Here is a 21,229-nt window from a genome sequence, read left to right on the forward strand (position 1 = left end):
AAATTGGTACCTTTCTTGACCTATGACCTGTTAACCATAGGTCTGACAAAAAGGTCATCGTGGAAACTCTTGTCTGTTATTCCAAGTTCCATCCACCCACCAAGTTTGAGCTTCATAGGGGCAGTTTGAAATTTTTACCTTTCTTGACCTTTGACCTCTTAACCGTTGGTCTGACGAAAAGGTCACCGTGGAAACTTTTGTTTGATAGTCCAAGGTCAACACAATGGCATGGCTACTTTTGCCATTTAAAGTATTTGAAATTAGACTTCAATTGAACTTGACCCCGTCTTGACCTTTGACCTTAAAAAATATAAACTCGTTCTTCCTCATACCAAGCTGCACCCACCCACCAAGTTTGAGCCCCGTATGACCTACGGTGGCCTCACATTAGCAGTCACAGACAGACAGACAGATCTACAGACAGAGAGACAGAGAATAGCGTATTATTATATAGACTAGGCGGTTACCCGTATTTCGCGGTTCTCGGCTGTCATAGTTATTGGCTTTTGCAGATCTCAAACATGGGCTTCCTTGGCCAAAGTTACACCCACCGACCAAGTTTGAGCTCCATGAGCAATTTGAAATCTTTGTTTTTTGACCTATGACCTCTCAACCGTAGGTCTGACAAAAAGGTCACAATGGAACTTTTGTTAGTCCAATTTCCACATATCCACCAAGTATGAGCTCCATAGGCAATTTGAAATTTTTACCTTTTTGACCTTTGACCTCTTTACCGTAGGTCTGAAGAAAAGATCACCGTGGAAACTTTTGTTTGTTAGTCCAAGGTCCACCCACCCACCAAGTTTGAGTTCCAGAGGGGCAATTTGAAATTTTGACCTTTATTGACATATGACCTCTTAACCGTAGGTCTGACGAAAAGGTCACCGTGGAAACTTTTGTTTGTTAGTCCAAGGTCCACCTCCCCACCAAGTTTGAGCTCAATGGGAGCAATTTGAAATTGTTACCTTTCTTGACCTATGACCTCTTAACCGTAGGTATGACGAAAAGGTCACCGTGGAAACTTTTGTTTGTTAGTCCAAGGTCAACCCACCCACCAAGTTTGAGCGCCATAGGAGCAATTTGAAATGGTTACCTTTCTTGACCTATGACCTCTTAACCGTAGGTATGACGAAAAGGTCACCGTGGAAACTTTTGTTTGTTAGTCCAAGGTCAACCTGCCCACCAAGTTTGAGCGCCATAGGAGCAATTTGAAATGGTTACCTTTCTTGACCTATGACCTCTTAACCGTAGGTATGACGAAAAGGTCACCGTGGAAACTTTTGTTTGTTAGTCCAAGGTCGACCCACCCACCAAGTTTGAGCGCCATAGGGGCAGTCTGAAATTGTTATCTTTCTTGACCTTTGACCTCTTAACCGTTGGTCTGACAAAAAGGTCACCGTGGAAACATTTGTTTGATAGTCCAAGGTCAACACAATGGCATGGCTAGATTTGCCATTTAAAGTATTTGAAATTAGACTTCAATTGAACTTGACCCCGTCCTTGACCTTTGACCTTGAAAAATATAAACTCGTTCTTCCTCATACCAAGCTGCACCCACCCACCAAGTTTGAGCCCCGTATGACCAAGTTTGAGCTTCATAGGGGCAGTTTGAAAATTTTACCTTTCTTGACCTTTGACCTCTTAACCGTTGGTCTGACAAAAAGGTCATCGTGGAAACTTTTGTTTGGTAGTTCAAGGTCAACACAATGGCATGGCTAGATTTGCCATTTTAAGTATCTGAAATTGGACTTCAATTGAACTTGACCCCGTCCTTGACCTTTGACCTTAAAAAATATAAACTCGTTCTTCCCTTAAAAAATATAAACTCGTTCTTCCTCATACCAAGCTGCACCCACCCACCAAGTTTGAGCCCCGTATGACCTACGGTGGCCTCACATTAGCAGTCACAGACAAACAGAGGCGCAGACAGAGAATAGCGTATTATTATATAGATGGTTATAGGCCATTATACTTTTGATTATAAGCTATTATATATACCCTCTTGTGTCCTCTCAGCACAATAGTGTTATGATTGCATACCAGTTCATCTCCACATTTTAATCCCTTGATTTTTGGTTTCTGAACAATAGAGAAACCAAAACTATATATTTGAAATGAGGGGTTGACGCGCTTACAAACCCAAACAGCATGAACGATGCCTGCCCCTCATTTATTATGTTTTCCCCCATTTCCCCCAAATGAAAATGTCTAGTTACGCCATGCATTTTCATATGCGAAATAGGGGGATCGAGGGGGTATGGTAATTATCAACTTCAGGTACGATGGGTTACAAAAAAACTGGCCCCCACCCATCCATAAAAGAAAAATGACCCCCCCCCCCAAGTTATTTGGGTCTGGGCAGAGAAACGGTAGACCTATTTATAAATATTATTCAGTGGCGGCGCCACAGCGGGAATATCAAAGGTGCTGCCATCCAGTGGCGTAACTAGGGGAAAGAGGGGGGCAACATGCCCCGGGCGCCACCCTTAGGGGGCTCAGATTGACCAATTTTGCATCGATTCTGCACCCTCCAAGCAATGAAAGTCACGCTCGCACGCATTTCAGCGCAAAATCAATTGAAAGAACATTTTAAGACAGTGATTCAACTTCTAGTAAACAAAATTAATTAGTGGTAGGCCTTATTTGTCCAAAATTTCCCGCGCTCAATTGATTCAACAATGGGGGGTGTCTAAGATATTATCGGGTGCGGGTAGGGGCACCAATTTTGTTTCTTGCCCCGGCGCTACTAACCCTAGTTTCACAGTATACGCCACTGCTGCCATCCCACTGTTAGTGTAATATTTGCAATTTTATTGGGTTTTGTGGGTGGGGGGAGGGTGTTTACCCATGAAATAATGGTGTCTTTTTAGGTGAGACAACAACAGGAAGTGGATTTGTTTATATTCTAAGTGCCCTTCTAAAGAGCCATCAATTGAAGCCGTACATCTACGGGACCTCGCTTCATCAATTTTCACAGGCCTGAATTCAAGAAGTTGAAAATGTTGATGTTACACTGGTCCACATTTTGTGACACTTTGCATAATCAACAATATATGGCCAAGTAACAACTAGAATTTCGCGGTTCTCGACTTGCGCTGTTCCCGACGCAAAGCGCTATCGCGATGCCTCCACCTTGACGCCAGATCATTTGAACCGGTGCCCATAGGTTCAGTTTAGTAACTTGACCTTAGATGACCCCTGGGTGACCTTGGATGACCCTGGAATGACCTTCCAAAAATTTGACTGTACCCACCAAGTTTCATGCCCATACGACAGTTTTTAGTAACTTGACCTCAGATGACCCCAAAATGATCTTTCAAAAGTTTGGCTCTAAATGTTGACTGTACCCACCAAGTTTCATGCCCATACGACAATTTTTAGTAATTTGACCTCAGATGACCCCTGGGTGACCTTGGCTGACCCTGAAATGACCTTCAAAAAATTGGCTCTAAATATTGACTGTACTCACTCTATATGTATTGAAGAATAGGAACCAAGATTGCTTTAACCAGTCATGCATATACCATAATTTATTTGGCATAAACTTGGCTGAATCAAATATTTATGGTATTACATAATTTATATGCCTGACAGAGGCTACAATAGCTTTATTCTCTAAAACAAGTTGCGACACAAACACTAAGAAAACAAGGACACCAATTTATTTCATATGCGTTTTAATAACATATCACATTATTATACCACAGGCTACTAGGTAGGGAAGTTACAATTATAGCATAACATAAGTCAACTTCTGAGTTACCGCATACCCTTCAATGACAGTACCGCCACAAAAATGTGAATTTTGATTCTTTTAGGAAACCTAATGGTATCTCCAATGGACGAGGTACACACCAAGGATCAAAAGATGAATGATACAAGAGGATACCTAGAAAGTTGCTTCAAACATTTTTATTTTATTTTTATTTTATGATTCTTTCGGAGTTACACCATGACTAACCATGCGTATCTCAAGTGAATTATCTTTATGTTGATGATGAAAAATATGATGTTTTTCAAGCATTTCTCTCTTTGTTTCTCCCAGTTTGGTACCATCATATAAAGTCATCAATTTATGACCAATATGTGGATATTTCCTGGAATTTACACGGATAATGCATTCTTGAAATTTGACCATTTTGTGGCAGCACTGTTGAGGGTGTGAAATAAACGACAATAATATCTACGAAACTCAGTTTTATTATAAGTTTACATTATTTAATTACGCATGATTAAGTTGTATTTCAAAAATGAAATTACAGACAAATGTGTTACGATACAACCAATGTTACCATAGTAATATGATTACCATGGCAACCGTATGATAGTCTCATCCCCATAGCACTATTTAGTAAGGAACATGCATTCATCAGTGGCGGCAACAAACAAAACATTGTAGGTTTTGGGGCTTCATGGTACCAAGAGCACACATGTCAGTTCCTATTTAGTTCACATGCATACACAGACTGCTGGATAATGCCATGGGTATGAGACTAAAATAAGATCTTGTTACTGGTATATCATTTGAGCTCCAAATGAGTTGTATCATCGTGTAAGCCGTATAACATCTGCTGTAATGCAATTTTCAAAGTGTGGTACCAGCTTGGTGTATCCTGGGTGCAAGATATTCATGAGTAAAGACTCCATTTAGGAATAAAGCAGCTTATGGAACAAAGCTGTATAACCCTTCAGTAGAAGTATGCTAGGCTAATTTCGTAAAGGATAAACCAAAATCGGTGATCCAATTATACCAGTCTTATTACATTTTACATGGAGGATACAGAATACCTTTCTCTATGAGGTTTACAGTCTTACTTAAATTCTACTGAACAAGTATCATCACTGTTAACTCTGGATCACATGATTAAATATGGGGTTGGATATTCAAATAATGATAGCCTCATCTCCAGGGTGCAGTGTTTACAGCAACCTGTGTATGCATGTGAACTTAGCCACTGACCTATTAAGTGCAATTTGGTTTTCATTACTCCAATCTCAAACAAAAAGTAGGTTACGGTTCATTGTCAGTGCACTGCTGGATGCATGCTCCTGAACTGCACCCACAGGAGATGAGGCTGTGTGGACGTTAACTTACATTTGTTTACAAAATACATTGTGGCTGTATACACAGCCACATATTAGTTATGTGAGCCGTATAGCAAGCACAAGGAATGTATTACAGGGAAATGACAAGATTAATATACATATCTTGGTTTATCGTTTATATTTGCTATAATCATAGGATTGTTTACTCATTATGGGTACTTTAATCTGCTATTTGTAATGCTAAACAAGAAAACCTTAATTTGAGCATGTACTGTAATGCTGCTGTCACGATTATTACCATTTCTTCAACACATGTTGAGTAAATTCGACCTGCTACCACAAAATGATCGTAAAGTCAAAAGTTTTGAGAGGTCTTGACTGCTGTGTTGGTATTCTTTGTGTCACATGCACATGTTCAAGTCAATAGTATGTCTGTATGTTCTTTGTGAATGGGGCACAATTGGCTATTCACGAAGGCCATACTACTGGCGTGTACAGGTGCGCGGCAAACAAAGAACATTAACTCAGCAGCCAGTATGTCACAAAACTACCAACTTGAACTTGCGATTTAATGGTCATTTCATGGTAACAGGCCACATTTATGTTGATTTTTTTGTCGCCTAGTACAATAAGTGATGGTTAAGTGTTCGGGTTTGTGCATGCAATGCATGTATATGGCATATTGTGTTTACATCAACATACTTAAAGCTGCACCCAATGAAATTATCACTGCAACCATTGACTGCACTTGGCAAAAAACACTATACATGTAGTTCTGGTTTAAGCAGCAAAGAGCACTTTTAATGATGGCACAATGCCTAATAGATCTCACCCACTTATACCAAGTATCATATTCAATAAGTCCAAATGATGCCCAATAAGTCCGCTAGCATTTTACAAATGCATGCAAGTAACTTAATGTGTGCCATTTCTGATAGTGAAGCTTATACAATATTGATAACATTATCAACCAGTATAAATTTGGCTCATTTGCAGTGTTCGAAATAAGTACTTATCCTCTTGTCCAAAAATCACTGGGGACAACCACATTGAGCTATGTACTTATCCCCTGGACAATCACTATATTTTACCTCCAAAAGTATGACACATTATGGGGACAACCAAAATGTATTGAGGACAAGCAGAATTTATGCTTTAGTTATCCTCGGGATAACCTCCAGATTTTCCTTATTTCGGACACTGCTCATTTGCATCACACTGCTATTGTACCGTTCACACATTTACCTCTTGTCAGGCAGTGCAATGAACAGGAAGACAAATAACCAGGGTTCGATTTACTTTGAAAAATTTGCATAGCAATTTTTAGCAAATATTATTTAGGTGATGTTCTTATAATATTAGCATATTTTTACATTGTAAAATATTGCTATACAAGCTGATATTTGTGTAGCAGGTTGTCCAAAATGGGGAGCATTTTGCTCCACACTACAAGTTAAATCGATCCCTGCAAATAACTACTGGCCTTTGAAAATGCTACTATTCTAACAGTATGACTGGTACTCTGATATTACACACATACTTTGCTCACGTTTTGGTATGAGATGCTGTTTACATAACAAGCAACTACAGATTGAGAAGATGTGGTACATGGCATTATTATACATCAGAATTATTTTAATAAAGTAGATGTTTAATTTAGCATAAATTTGATTAGCATTACTCCTGGGTAAACACAGATTGATAGTAATATATTTCTTATATAATATAATGTAGTTTCTAATATTTGAAATACCTGGAAATACCTTTGCACACTTACCACAATTGTGAAAGCCCGATGTTGATTAGCCAACTGATGCTTGAATGATTGATTGATTGACCGATCGATTGGGTGGTTCACTGATTGACTGTCTGACATGTGTGCCATACATAAAATTTTAAAATTAGCACACAGTTCAATTAGAGACTTTCACATATCTTATATGATTTATTGGTAGTGCTGATTCAAACCATTGGGGCTGAAAATCTACCACCACTACTTATCACTTTGGCTCAAAGACACTCTTATTCTGAATAATGCTTATTTGCATGTCACTGTTGAGAATAATTTCTATAGAAATACACAACTGTGACCTGTTCCCACAAGATATTGATTTTTGAAGCAAGGAGCAACCCAACATGTTTGGTATGTGCTTAAAGCTGATAAAATAATTCAAATCACATAGTTTATTTTGTCAATTTATGCCCCCCCCCCAATTTTTTACACCATTTAAAGTCACAGTTGTTATAGGTGTAACAAAGACATTTCCATTCCGCAAGAACAACTTCTAATTAATTACTAATAATTAGCACATTTAATTAGTTGCGACAGATGAGCTCCAAGACCCCGTAGACCTGATCAGCGACGTCCATGGCTCGAGATTTAAGCGACACCTGTAGTTGGAAATGAGACAAGAAATGTTGACAATTAAAAACAAAATCCACTCGATAGACTTTTCAATCATCGATTCAAGTTATATTTATGGGCTTTTCACACAAACAGCCCCCACCTATGTGTAACCACAGACAACCGAAGAATGTCACCCCCCCGCCTGAGTTTTTACTACCCAAACATGGACACACACATTTGAGTTTCTTTTCATCCTTTACCGTGGACAAAATTGGGTTTTTACCGGGTCCGGGTCCAGGTGTGTCCACTAAAAATAACACAAAGATTTCTCATGTGTGTGTCCTTGTCTGCCACTGTTTAAACAACTGCACCCACACCCACCCCTACACATACTTACCACTATATCCGGTGATCCCGGTGACACCTTGAATTCACATAACACCCATATACCATTACTAAGTTTGAGTGACTGGTACAGCATTTGTTGCCCCTCCACATTCCGTTTGGCTATGTTAAACACATTGTTATTTTCCAACTTGGAGTCGATTGTCTCTGAAAAGATACAGAACAAAAGTGCATTTTTATTTTAGATGGGGGAACTGAATTATCTGATTATTGAGCATCTCTTTTATTTGCAGTTTCAACATTTACACTTCCCACAATGCATTTCTTCAATTATGAATTTCTGTTGAAAAGTACAAGTACCTTAATGAATAGAGTTCATCCAGATCTTGCAAAATATGTATATTTCTTGACTATCAACCCTTGTTTAGTCAGTGTATTCTCAACATGAATACAAAGGAAACCTATGCGAAGGTCAAGAAAAATGTGCATGCCTTGTAAATTTTCTAGTTCTGATATTAAACCCCCAACTGAAAATCACTGTTTCCCAGGAAATAAGCAGACCAGACCGTGGCCAGATAATAACATGAGTAGGTCTATTTCACCTTGAAGGCATGGATAGTCTTACAAATATGGCCTAACTTTCCCATAGGCCATCCAATATGCTGTGCATTTGTAGGACTGCAACTGGTATCTGCTGGTCAGTTTATACTCTAATTTGCACATCAGTGGTTTTTTTTAAGTGTGGCTTTAACTGCAAAAACAAAAAAATCCTTGTGCAAATTATAGTAAAGCTCTTCCATGTGAAATATGAAAAGTCTTCCACACAGGGAGTATGTTTTTCAAATGGAATTGGCTCAGGTTAATTATTTTGAAACCCATACTCCCCCTGCATATGGCTTTACCCAGAGGTTTTACGTTTTACAGGGGTGTGAGATGCCTCAGACAAAAGAAAAGAGGAAAAATACACAAAAAAGCTGAAAAACAAGTGTAAAACCAGGGTAAAAACATCAAATATGGGCTGAAAATAAAAGAAAACAGGAAAAAAAGATGAAATCAGCCTAAAAGCTGAACTCTCACCCCCTGCTTATATATATCTTCCATAACTTAAGTGAGTAGATCAAATGTAAGTTACCCAATTATCTATTCTTTCAGAAACCCATACTCCTTCTGTGGAAAACCTTAGCTGAATCTTCCAAAGAGGGAGTGTGTATTTCAAAAAGAATAGCCTTATTGATTGACTCACCTGCATCAAGTGGGAGGTTTGACATTGTGAATTGCTTTTCATTGGCTGCTGGGATGTCCTTCCATGTTGCCAAAAATACACGCTTATCTAATAAAACAAAATAAAACAAAACAGAGAGAGACACACAATGGCGTTATAACAGTCTAAATTTTTATATTTATTTTGATTTTACTGCTTAGAGTAAGGTCGTATTTTTGCAGACACGTTATATGTGCTGAAATATTGCATTTTGCGATGTCCGTTTCATTTTGTTATTTGATGTCCATTTGACTTTTTGCCAAAATCTGAGGTAAGATTAAAATTGGCCGATCATTTTGCGAAACACGCCTCACTTTCAGTTTACAATTCAATATTAAGAGTAAAATTGTTATTTAAAGAGTAAGTAAATTATAATTTTGGGTCTAAATCGTATATTTATGCCATTTTTATCTCATATTTACCGATGTAATGGGTGCAGATATTCTGAATTTCAACTTGGAAATTGTACCAGAAGTCAAACTTCGTAAATTGACTGGAAGTGAAGTGGATATCGCATTGATGTTTTGCTTATTTATCAAGATGGGTGACCTGATCAACAACCTCATCCCTCCACTTTTTCCAATCAAAATGGAGATTTTGGCATCAGAAGAATGCGTATATTTTTGTTATAATCCTGGTGAAAATTTAGGCCTAAAATATATTCTGTTTAGATGTTATGAACAAAAACTTGATAGCCTCATCAAAAATTGATAGCCTCATCCCCAATTGTGGTATACCACACAAACCGTTCTATGGGCTGTTGTTAAACATGTTTTTACTTCTAATATCAAATCGGCTCATGCAATTTACTACAAAACTTGTGAATTGGATTATTACAGGCTTCAATGTGATGTTCAAAACACAATATGGAAAAAAATCTGACTACAACTTTAAGCTTGTCAAAACAACACAAAAACACACTGTCATAAATCACAACTGAAGCCAAAAACACTAATAAAACCCAAAAAATAATTCAAAACCAGTACTCACCCATTTTTCCATCTTCAACGAATAAACAATGTATGGGGACTATGCTACTGAAGTAGAACACATCGATATTGTTCTTAATAGCCACTTGGAGATTCATAAGTGGATCCATACGCTGCACTGGGCCATGTGTTGTTAACTGAAGTGAGACATCCACTGACTGATTGGGCATAAGTGGGCTTGGTACTTGAAGAGGACTGGCTGGTACCAGACCAAAACTGTAAGAACAAATTTAGGGGCAGAAATTAGTAACAAGAACAACATATTGATTCATAATAAACTGTGTATCAGGAACTCATAAACAAAGTTCTTGGTATCTGATCTAGAAAGTTCCCTTACTTGTGTACGTTTCAACAACACCTGTTGTCTTTATCAACACTTAATGGGTAGTGACTGCTATTGGCAACCGACGCTAGAAGTAGTTCCGGCGGTGATCTTGGAGTTGGAGTTGCAAGCTGGTTTTCCTTCAAGGGATTTTTTAATCCATTTCAGAAACAAACAACTTGGCAACTCCAAGATCACCACTGGAATTACTTCTACCAGTTGAAATCTATACACCCATATCGAAGACATGACCTTGCTCTCTCCTACACAGGGGGTGTAGATTTCAAATGGAATCACCCATTTAGGTAACTCCATTTGAATTCACATCTCCTGTGTGTAAGATTAAGGCCATGTCTTCCATAGAGGGTGTATGGATTTCAACTGGAAACGTTCATCAGAAACACCAGAGTGTTTGTAATCATTGGATTTCTGTATAGAAATTTATTTGGAAACACATTGTACAAAATCTGGACAGAGCCCTCACATCCCCACAAAGTTTATGTATAGACCACTTGACATCATTGTTTAACGAACCGCTACACTGATCATTGGCTTTCTTGTAGTATATGAAATGTGGTGGGCAATTTAAAATGCATGTGCCCTGAGCAAACTACAATGCATACGCACATTGCAGGGCAAAGAACAATGGGAAAGGGTAATAGAAACTTTTTTAACTTTGGCCTCGTCTGTTTTTTTTGTTGTAAACTCAAACTAGTGGTGTGCTGTAGACCAGTAGTTTTCCCTACTGATTTCAAGCACACCACCAGTGCCAGCTTGCAAAAAAATTGTTTGAATGCATCTCACCTGTTTTTGTTGAGTTGCACAGCAAAGCTTCCCATCTGCTGCATGGCTTTGTTATTGAACGTCATATCCATGTAAATCTCTCGTCCACGTCTTGAGAATGTACCTGACAGCTCAAGACCCTTTCCTTTGGAAGCTGGCAGCCATTCCTGTGGAAGAAAGGGTAAGTGTAGAGGTAAGGTACAAAAATAAAAATATCTATGTGCTGCCCTAAGTATTTTTGATGAACATCGTTAATATTCAGAGTAACATTATATTTGAGTGTACATATTTCTTTTTTCTAAAGAATGTAGGGCACAGCAACCTTTTTTGCACAAGATATTCAATAATACGAAAGAGGGGACGCTCTTACTCTAGCAGACGACACATCACATCAACACAGACTACTACAGACTAACCACAAACAGTCAAGAGTCTCAGCATCACCCGATAATGAGGACCGATCGTTCCATGAAGTGCGACAGACGAAACTGCTACGCACAGACACTCAATGTTGGCGTGATTGTTAGATACGCATGCTCAAACGATCGGCCCATATGATGCATGAATTCACAGCATACAAAGCACGGGGAATGTTTATGGATAGTCTGTAGTAGTCTGTGATATTTTGTACTGTATTCTTAATTTGTGTAAGTTTTGAGAGTAAACATTGGAAGCTTTCCTGGATGTCATAGGGCTTTGTTTACACATTACAGTAGGTGCAATGATTAATGTTCACTATAAAACCTTCACAAGCTCAATTTTGTGGACTAAGTAGATTGACAGCTATAGATGAGATGACAGTTGATTTCAAATGGAGTCGCCCATTCAGGTAAGCCTGCAATTAGCTACAACCACTGGAGCAATTTAACTTAACAAAATAATAATAAACAAAAACAAAAGAAACAACCTACCGTTTTTGGCATCACATAACCAGTTGATGTCGTAACACCAAGAGATGGTCCCAGTCCAAAGATATCACCCAATGCTCCCATGTTTCCTCCAGCTCCCATTGGTGCTCCAGCTCCCATCTGTGCTCCAAATGGTGCTGCTGCAGCAGGCTGTGCAGCAGGGGCACCACCACCAAGCTACATAAGGAGGTAAAAAACATCATAAGTTAATCCAGTTGCATCGGTAGTGCAATTTGGTTGAAACCCACAGTAGGAAAGGGGACGGGGCACAAAGACTTGTTTTCTAAATCAAAAGGGGATGCCATCCAACATCCACGTACCAGTTCAGCGTTAGATCCCGAGGCAGGTGGCGCTGCTGCAGCTACAGTGAAGGGCGATGACGAAGTTGCTGTTGTTGTTGGCGGCGGCGTCGGGGCTGATGCAACAGGACCCCCAAGCTGAGTAAATATAGAGATAGATATGCAATGATGCCATTCAGTATTTTTTGAAATACAACCTTGATGCTTGAAATAAACCACAAGGTGGTATGTGATCACAGACGAACTACAATCATCTTCAAAATGTCTGGGGACACTTACTGAAAACATACACTATATTATGGCTGAAATTCCGTTAATTAAACATAATGAAATGGAGGTTTCTTCTGTTTCAAGCCTGTACCTTTTCCTAACACCCCAACTGTCCCTTTCCCCACCAATCAATGTTGGGTGCCAGTAGGTGTGTATGACCAAAAGAGTTGAATTGGGGGACTGGGCGGGGCTTATTTACATTGCCCTATAGATCAAAGGTGTCAACGACCTTTGGCTACCACTGTAGTATGAGTTTGGACACATTTATAAACAATCAAGATAGATCTTAGACAAGAAAGGCTTATGAATTTAACAAAATTATTGGACACACCTAAAAAAAGTTATGTTTGCTGTTCCAAGTGCATCCAAACTAAAATGCAATCTGGCACATTGTTTTAATAAATTCATTTTTTTAATTTTAATTTTGGTGTCAGGATATGTATACGTAGTAAAATGATTTTTTCTATTCCACTTTTTTGTGTGTGAAAACATGTTGAAATTAGCCCTTTTTTGAAGGAAAAATTCACAAAGGTCCGCTTTGTTCGGAAATAAAAAACCTTAGTCCTATTTAAGGAAAAATTCACAAAAGGTCAACTTTTTCCTAGCTCCCTGGTCCCTTGGCTATGAGCCTGAATTTTTGTTTGACCATGTTCTAACAAGACATTTTTGTGTTTTGGGGTGTATATTTGTAAGAAATGAGGTAAACCATAAACGTTTTTAATGATCTAATACATTTTTGTGATCAAATCCTTCACCATCCAATGAGTCATGCAAGTTTTTCCATGCAATACTTTATCCATGCATTTATATAGGTATTTGTAGTTTATTACAGGGCTACCAAATGGAATATAGGACTCAAATTCTGTGGGTTTCGCAATTCCTTGCATGCATTTAAAGTAATCCTGCCCAGTCACCAATTCATCGTCCTTGGGCAGGAAAAGCCTCCTATGTGTCATTGGCCCCTGAACAAGTTTAAAGCAAAACCTCGTATGTAACCTGCTGGCAGTTTTATTTTAAACATGTTCAGGAGCAACAAGCACATAGGTTTTCCTGCCCAACAACGTCATGCAAATATGGTTCTCCTTTCTAGATGCTGCAGGCACTTGTCAAAATAAGCACTTGTCCGCTTGTCCAAAAGTCATGTCGGACTACCATGATGAGCCGTGTACTTGTACGATGGACATCCACTATATTTTATCTCAAAAATAATGATTTATAATAACGACTTCCGACAGTATTTTCTTTACACTTTCTCGTCACCTTATTCCGATCATCGCTAGCATGCCATATGCCACGATGTATAAACCAATGGTGCCAGTGATCTGCATCAAAAATCTTAAGGACAAACAGAATCAATGCTTATAGGAAACAGAATCAATGCTTATAGGAAATCCACATTTTGTCCTAATTTTGGACTCTGCTACTCTGGCCTGGCTGAGAAACAAGAGGAAACAAATGGCATCCTATTTTGAAATTTGTAAACATATTTAGTTGAATCCAATTTTGTCATTGTTCAGTCCAGTAGAACGTAGTTTGCATATTACACGCACTGGCAGCAAAAGTAACATCAAATCATAATGTTCTTCAAGGGTGAAAATAAGAGCTTTTCTACCAGGACTAGGTTTGGGGGAAAAAGTTATGATTCACCTGAATTTAGTAGAGACCAGGCCTCATTTTAGACTAAACAGGACTCACTTTTGTTTTAGTAACAGAATTTAAATCAAAATGGTGTAACATTCAATGGTATAGTTCAATAGTCTACTTTCAACTATATAATAGCTCAAACTCTGACTTCACATTGCAGATAAAAACACATTTTGGTTCAACGATTCCTATTTCTTAGGTATTATAATATGTACAAACTACAAACTATATGGTGACAGGCTATATTATATTCAGGACAAAAAGTGTAGCCTGATGATGTAATTTTTAACCTTAATGGGGTAGTATGCAACTCATGGCCTGAAACAAGGTCCGTAGCCCATTTATTTTTACTCTTGATGTCCTTCTCTACAGAGGGTCAGTCTGAACAATAACACATATTTTAAATTACAAGGGTCTGATAAATAAGAAAGAAGAGTAGGCATGGAAAATGGTAAATTTATGCCCTATTCCACACGCATAGATACAGTGCTATCCTGGATGGATGCAAAAACAACAATATTCAGTTACAACAAATCATCAAGTGGATTATTATGTACAAGCTTCAATATGTGTGAGAACATTCCCCTCCCCCCACCCATGCCTGAAAGCGCCTCCAAACATGGACGTACAAAGCAAACAAATACTGTACTATCCAATCGAGGACAAACATTCCTGCAATGAATCGACATACCGTGGACATACACATTATGAGATAGTACTATCTAAGGGGTACACCCCTATAATGCCAACAGATTTTACATCGTTAAGTCAACCTAAACCTATCAACAGACCGTGGACAGTCCATGTTTAGGTCCCCTCGTTTGGCGGCAAACACCTACTCCCCTATAAATACCATAGGCAGCAACACACACGAAGTTGTATTGGACTTTTTGCTGCTCCTTCAAATATGTCCCGCTCCCATGAAATGAGCGTTAAGTCACAAGTTGTGACTTTCGAGACGTTCCAATGGTTGAGTTGTTCTTTGTTTGATTGAAGACACCTGTATTGGCAGTGTCCTTTGTGAATGGGGACAGAACTGAATACGGAGTACAGCGTACTATGTCCCCCATTCAAAAAGGATATACCACTGACTATACAGGTGTCTTCACTCTTCAAACAAAGAACATCAACTCAACAAATGGAAGGTCTAAAAACACTGCACTTGTGACTTGATGCTCATTTTGTGGAGCAGGTCACAAATATTATTTGCTTGATATCAAATAGCAGCAGCATCTCGACTCTGCACCATGGGTACGGTGGTTGATGATCTCATCATTGGTGGGCCCCTTACCTAAAACATGTGGCAAAGAGGGCATTCAATGATGGTTATTGCAAACTCACAATTCAAAAAGTTTAAAATACCAAAGTTTCTTATTCCAAAATGCAGATAAAGTTCACTAAATTTGAAAGTTCACTGTGAGCTTTTAGAATTACTCAGACTTATATGAACAGCCAACCTACAGAATCATGAGACAACCTGGTAGTAACGGCAGGGGTTCAAGCCAGCTCTTGCAAAAATAAAGGAATAATATAGGAACATTTTGATTGAAAATATAGAACAAATAGCAGACAGCCAATGTCAAATACAGTGACCAATAACTATTGTTACAGTGAACAATTCCCAAAAATTCTTCAAACTTTTACATGATGTGTACATGATTTTGGACTGGAATGATGTCTATAAATAATATACTGGGGAAAAGTAGAGACCAGTACAATTTATCTGCCGACCTGCTGAAAATTTAAGCATAAATTTCACTAGTGCAAGTGAACAAAACCTTCCTAAATGTGGAAAAAAAATAGGACATTTGGTGAAAATATGAAAACCTACCAAGCTGTCGAGACCACCTCCCAGGAGATCAATGGCAGCAGCATCCTGGGTCTGTGCCATGGGCACGGTGGTTGATGATCCCATCATCGGAGGTCCCAGGTCCATGTTAAGGAGATCACCGATGAGATCGCCTTGACTGCCTTGGGAAGGTAAGATGACGGTGGATTGCTGCACTGGGGTTGAGGTTGTCTCACTATCCGGAGATGTTGAGCCAGATCTAAGGCAGGAAAATATGTAACATATAACAATTATAAGTAACTATGACAGCAACTAATACTGGTGTTGAGGTTGTCTCTCTATCCAGGGATTCCGGAGATGTGGAGCCAGATCTAAGGCAGGAAAATATGTAACATATAACAATTATAAGTAACTATGACAGCAACTAATACTGGTGTTTAGGTTGTCTCTCTATCCAGGGATTCCGGAGATGTGGAGCCAGATCTAAGGCAGGAAAATATGTAACATATAACAATTATAAGTAACTATGACAGCAACTAATACTGGTGTTAAGGTTGTCTCTCTATCCAGGGATTCCGGAGATGTGGAGCCAGATCTAAGGCAGGTAAATATGTAACATATAACAATTATAAATAACCATGACAGAAACTTTATACTAGCACATATGATCTGAACCCAGCGAACTTAAGGCGGCAGCGGGTCAGAGCCGTTAAGCCATTGGTACTTTGCTTTAAAAATACTACATCGATCTGATAGGAAATGAGTCAAGGAAGCCACTGGTTATATTTCCATATGTATTGCAGTTATTGAATTAAATAAGGCCATCTGAATTTAATAGTTTGTCTCAAAGCCTTTCCGAAGTTAAAAAGGTAATGCAGAAAGCATTTTTTTGTTTTTGTTTTTTACTTTTAAATATTTTATCTGTGGGACGAGCTTTTTGACAAAATAGACCACTTTTTCATCTTGCAAGGAGGTTTCACTGTGGTTAAGATGCAGAATGTTGTTGAGATTTAGTTACGATTTAGGCTATTTTGACGTCTGGCAATGTCAGATGTGAGATTTTTGTGTGGTGGATTTGGGAAAAAAATAAAACAGCCGAAAAAACTGAATAATGCATAAAAAGCGAGTGATTTTACTAATGCCCGCGGGGGCTTTGAGACAAACTATTAAATTACAAAAATAAATAAGTTTTCGCTATTCCCTAGGTCAAAGCTTACACAGGGGTCAAAATTTAAAGAGTGTGGCTTACCCTGGAGCCCTAGTAGGCAGCACACGTCGTGCAGCTGTCCTTCCTTCAACAAACGCACTGGGAGGCTTATGGTACACCGAGGCCAAACTGCCAATGTAGCAGATGAGTTCATCCAGGAGAGTCGGCTCGATCAGGTCCGTCTCTTCAGAGATGAGCGGCTTCTCCGCTAACACAACGTCCTTAGCGGCAGCGGGATCAGTGGAGAGCAGACGCCAGTAGATGTAGCCACGATCACGCAGGTCAGGGTTGTCGCTATCCTGTGTCACACAACAGAGTAATAGTGTTATTGGTTTCTAGAATTGTGAGAATTCTTCTACAAGCTGTAACAAAATGGTTAGTACCCTGCATTTTCCAATGACTACAAACTGTTACCTAAAAATGTTGGAGATCATACACTACCGTATTGTTTGTATGAAATGATCCCCCTCTAATAAACGCTCCCCTGCTATTTTTCAATGAAAAATGGACAAAAATGCAAATATTGCCATGCCATATTGTGCGAGTAAGCTTAAAATTTGCATCTGTCATGTCAGTGAACTCATCTCAAGTTGTAATTGGAAGAAGCAGACTTTTTAATGAACACCAGAACCAGGGCCGTAGCAAGGTTGTAAAATGTGGGGCGGCCATGACAAATGTGGGTGGCCAAAATACAAATATATGACCAAATTGAAATAAAGATATAAAGAAAAACATAACAAATTTCTCAAAAAGTGGGGCGGCCATGGCATCCCCGGCTGCCCCGCTTGCTACGGCCCTGACCAGAACTATTTGGTACCAATAATATTCGTACATGTACAGCCTGCATTATATACGCTACAGACAAAAACATTGCTCGGATCAATTTTTAAATTGGAGAATAATAATTTTCCAGAATGAAATGAGACTGTCCAACTTGCTAGATGGTATCTAAAACCAAATAATGACTTTCCAGAGGGCAATATCAATTTAAATTCATTTTGAATAGACCTCTCATTGGTTCAACCTACACAAGATTTGTGCCGAAGTAGGGAACTCTCAAACACCTCAAATCTTCACATATAAATCTGACAACAACACCAAAGCGATACAAACTCATTTTTCATGGGCGATATCAACCTAGCATTAAATATACCTGGGTTGCCAAGCTCAACACGGACTGCACCAATTCCTGCGTATCTTGAGGGCGCTTCAGAAACAACTTGACGATAGCTGTGAGCAGCTGTAGCTGCACCTGTGTGTTCTCGTCGTGGAATCCTTCCAGGAAGCTTTCCAGCAGTTCGTCGGCGTTGTCAATACGCTCGGCGTATTCACCAATGATCCAGATCATTGAGGCTCTAAAAATGAGGACAAAGAAAATGAGTTACTTCTTGCAATTGTAGTTATGAAGCTCTCATACACATTTTATTCATGCTTCAAACTTGTTAACCGTATAAGAATTTAAAAAATCCTTAAAGGGAGTCTCCGGCAATCATAACATTATGCCTTATGTTAGAAAAATAATTATCAAGCACGAATCACATGGTTTTATTCAAATTTGTTTTAAATAAAACCACGTGATTTGTGCTTGATAATTATTTTTCTTTCATATAAAGGCATAATGTTGTGATTACCGGAGTCATCCTTTAACAGAGATGTCACAGGCTGACCCATAAAAATCCTGAACTTGCGAAGCGTAGCGAGCGCAGCGAGCAAAGCTCTCGCGCAACACGGCCGGGGGTCCGGGGCCAGCTTAAGGGCCCCGGTGGGGTCAGGGGCGAAGCCCGTCAAAGTCGGGCGAAGCCCCAAGCCAATGGTTTCTGCACATTTAGCACCACAGTAAAGGCCATTTCAGAGGGTAAAAAGAACAGTTCAAAGCTCCTGGCTTGTTCTACACTTTTAATAAAAGTGCTTCCTTCTTCAAGAAACATGCTTTAAAGTTTTCAGTTTCCTATACTTTTATGTACAAGAGACACTCTTAAAAAAAGTTTTTTGGCTTTATTACATGGACAATATGGCTGATGTTGATATATGTGAAGCAGAAAGATAAGACAATAGGGCCACTCCAAAAGCGGGGAAAAAAAATAAAAAATAAATAAATAAAAAAATAAAAAAAAAATATATATTTTTTTTTTTTTAAATACGGAATTTTTGTTTTAAATCCGGAAATCCGGATAAATCCGAAATGTGACATCTCTGCTTTAAAGACAAAAAGTTACCCTGAAGTGTTGGTATCCAGTTTTATTTGTAAAAAATAATATTAGCAATTTCAAAACATTGGGTCTGTTAAATGTGTACACAAACAAGGCTTCTTTTTCCCATCATAACCTAAGATGTTGAATTCTGAAACCTGTAGAACTGATTCTGGAACTACTAGCACTTGCCCACATCTGAAACACAAATTTTGATTAACTTTAATATCCAGTGGCCCAACTTAGGCACACTGCTATGATTCACTACCTGTTCAACAGTATTTCAAATATCCTGGATGAATATTTGCAAAGTGCATGGGCGATGGTTATTCAAATTTATTTAGCCAGTGCCTTTGGGTAACATTTTACAAAGCTCAAATTTACAACTATATTATGGTTCACCTCAAGTTCTGTGGTGAAGTCAATGCTTTTGTGACATTGCGACGCAAGCATTCCAATAAACCACCTTTGTGGATGTACGATCTGCGCAATTCACTTTATACGGGAGAATCAATATTGAGACCAGCGAAATACGCACCTACGCTACTACCGAACTTGAGGTAAACCAATGTTTCGACATTTAATAAATGGGCAGGTGCCGAATTTGAACTCTTGCATGCTTATAATGAATGTATTCAATTAAATGTTGGACTGCTGATCATAGGGAGATTTTGCAACATGTTAGTAATGACTGCAATGTACGTGATATTTATCTCGTAACTAAAGCATGCTTTCTTGAGCCAATTGTTTTAACTTCAATTAACATGCAGATGCCAAGGTACTAATATATATACCTGTACGTCGTTATTGATAACATGTATAGCAAAATCTCCTTAATCATTCACTCACCTAGCTTCAGGCTCATCCAGGGTGTCCAGGTTCTCACACAGAGTGGCGATGATGCTCTCATACTTGTTGGGATACTTGCGGAAGATATCCTTGATGACAACGATGGCTTCTTGGACGACATAGTTGACCTTGGTCTGGATCAGGTCCAGAAGGGTGCTAACGCAACGCTCTGCAGATTGCTGAAAAAAATAAAAATAAAATAAAACAATGTTATCCATGAGGGCATTACACCTAAATTTGGATCTTAAATTAAAATGTAAATGTTCACGTGATAGTAGAGTGCTTTTGACCACCTTCCAATAAACTGCATATGAAAATACTATCAACCTACAATCCTTGAAATAAGTCTTGCAACGCTTGCATGTAAAGAACAGACAACTGTCACCTCCTCTCCAATGTACAATGTTGAGAAATGCCAGTGTCTTCAGCAGTTTCCCAATGTGTTCCATCATTAACTGATAGGGTGAGGAGAAGGGAAAATCATTGTTGTAGCTGTTACATTTCTTCCCACACACAATATACATCATTTCCATGATTATAAGAAATGTGCCAAGTGTTCCAAGTACTTTTTTCCAATATTGTGGGTCTTCCTATCCTTCAAATTATTGATTTAGATCATGAAGACTTTGCTTAAGTTTGCTTGGGGGAGGGGAGGGGGGTAGGGGGCAGGTGCAAAAATTATTGGTTTGGAGAAACCCTGTGGATTTTGCTTCATACCAAATGAACTCTCATGTAATCCTACCCTAAATTTGCATGATCATACCTCAACTTTGATGGCGCATCGTCCGATAGCACGCACAGATTTGCGCACAAAGTCCACATCCACCTCGGTGGCGTACTCCTTCAGTTCAGCCAGGACTTGAGCAATGTTGCCCTGGGATGCCAGACGAATCATGATGTCTAATTTCTCCAATTTCACATAGATGGGATCGTTGTATTTGACGAAGAACACCTTCATCTCCTGCTTCAGAATGTCAGATC

The 21,229-nt window shown here is 38.9% G+C and overlaps 1 protein-coding gene across 2 annotated transcripts in view; it reads right to left on the reverse strand.

Moving 5' to 3' along the window:
* Positions 1–4,628: 4,628 nt before the first annotated feature.
* Positions 4,629–21,229, reverse strand: part of LOC140143785 (AP-1 complex subunit beta-1-like) — a 28,867-nt gene continuing 12,266 nt past the window's right edge. Inside the window, exons 8-19 of one of the 2 annotated variants that reach the window (XM_072165598.1) lie at positions 21,012–21,228; positions 20,249–20,427; positions 18,364–18,565; positions 17,253–17,509; positions 16,046–16,262; positions 12,322–12,438; positions 12,005–12,178; positions 11,115–11,260; positions 9,990–10,204; positions 8,982–9,068; positions 7,791–7,945; positions 4,629–7,437 (exon numbers count right to left, since the gene is read on the reverse strand). In XM_072165598.1, coding sequence (XP_072021699.1) covers positions 7,363–7,437; positions 7,791–7,945; positions 8,982–9,068; positions 9,990–10,204; positions 11,115–11,260; positions 12,005–12,178; positions 12,322–12,438; positions 16,046–16,262; positions 17,253–17,509; positions 18,364–18,565; positions 20,249–20,427; positions 21,012–21,228 — 2,041 coding nt within the window. In that variant the 3' untranslated portion in view covers positions 4,629–7,362. The remainder of the gene's footprint in view (positions 7,438–7,790; positions 7,946–8,981; positions 9,069–9,989; positions 10,205–11,114; positions 11,261–12,004; positions 12,179–12,321; positions 12,439–16,045; positions 16,263–17,252; positions 17,510–18,363; positions 18,566–20,248; positions 20,428–21,011; position 21,229) is intronic. The other variant, XM_072165599.1, reaches the window with a different exon arrangement.

Source organism: Amphiura filiformis, unplaced genomic scaffold (genome assembly GCF_039555335.1).
Source record: "Amphiura filiformis unplaced genomic scaffold, Afil_fr2py scaffold_28, whole genome shotgun sequence".
Taxonomy (NCBI): domain Eukaryota; kingdom Metazoa; phylum Echinodermata; class Ophiuroidea; order Amphilepidida; family Amphiuridae; genus Amphiura; species Amphiura filiformis.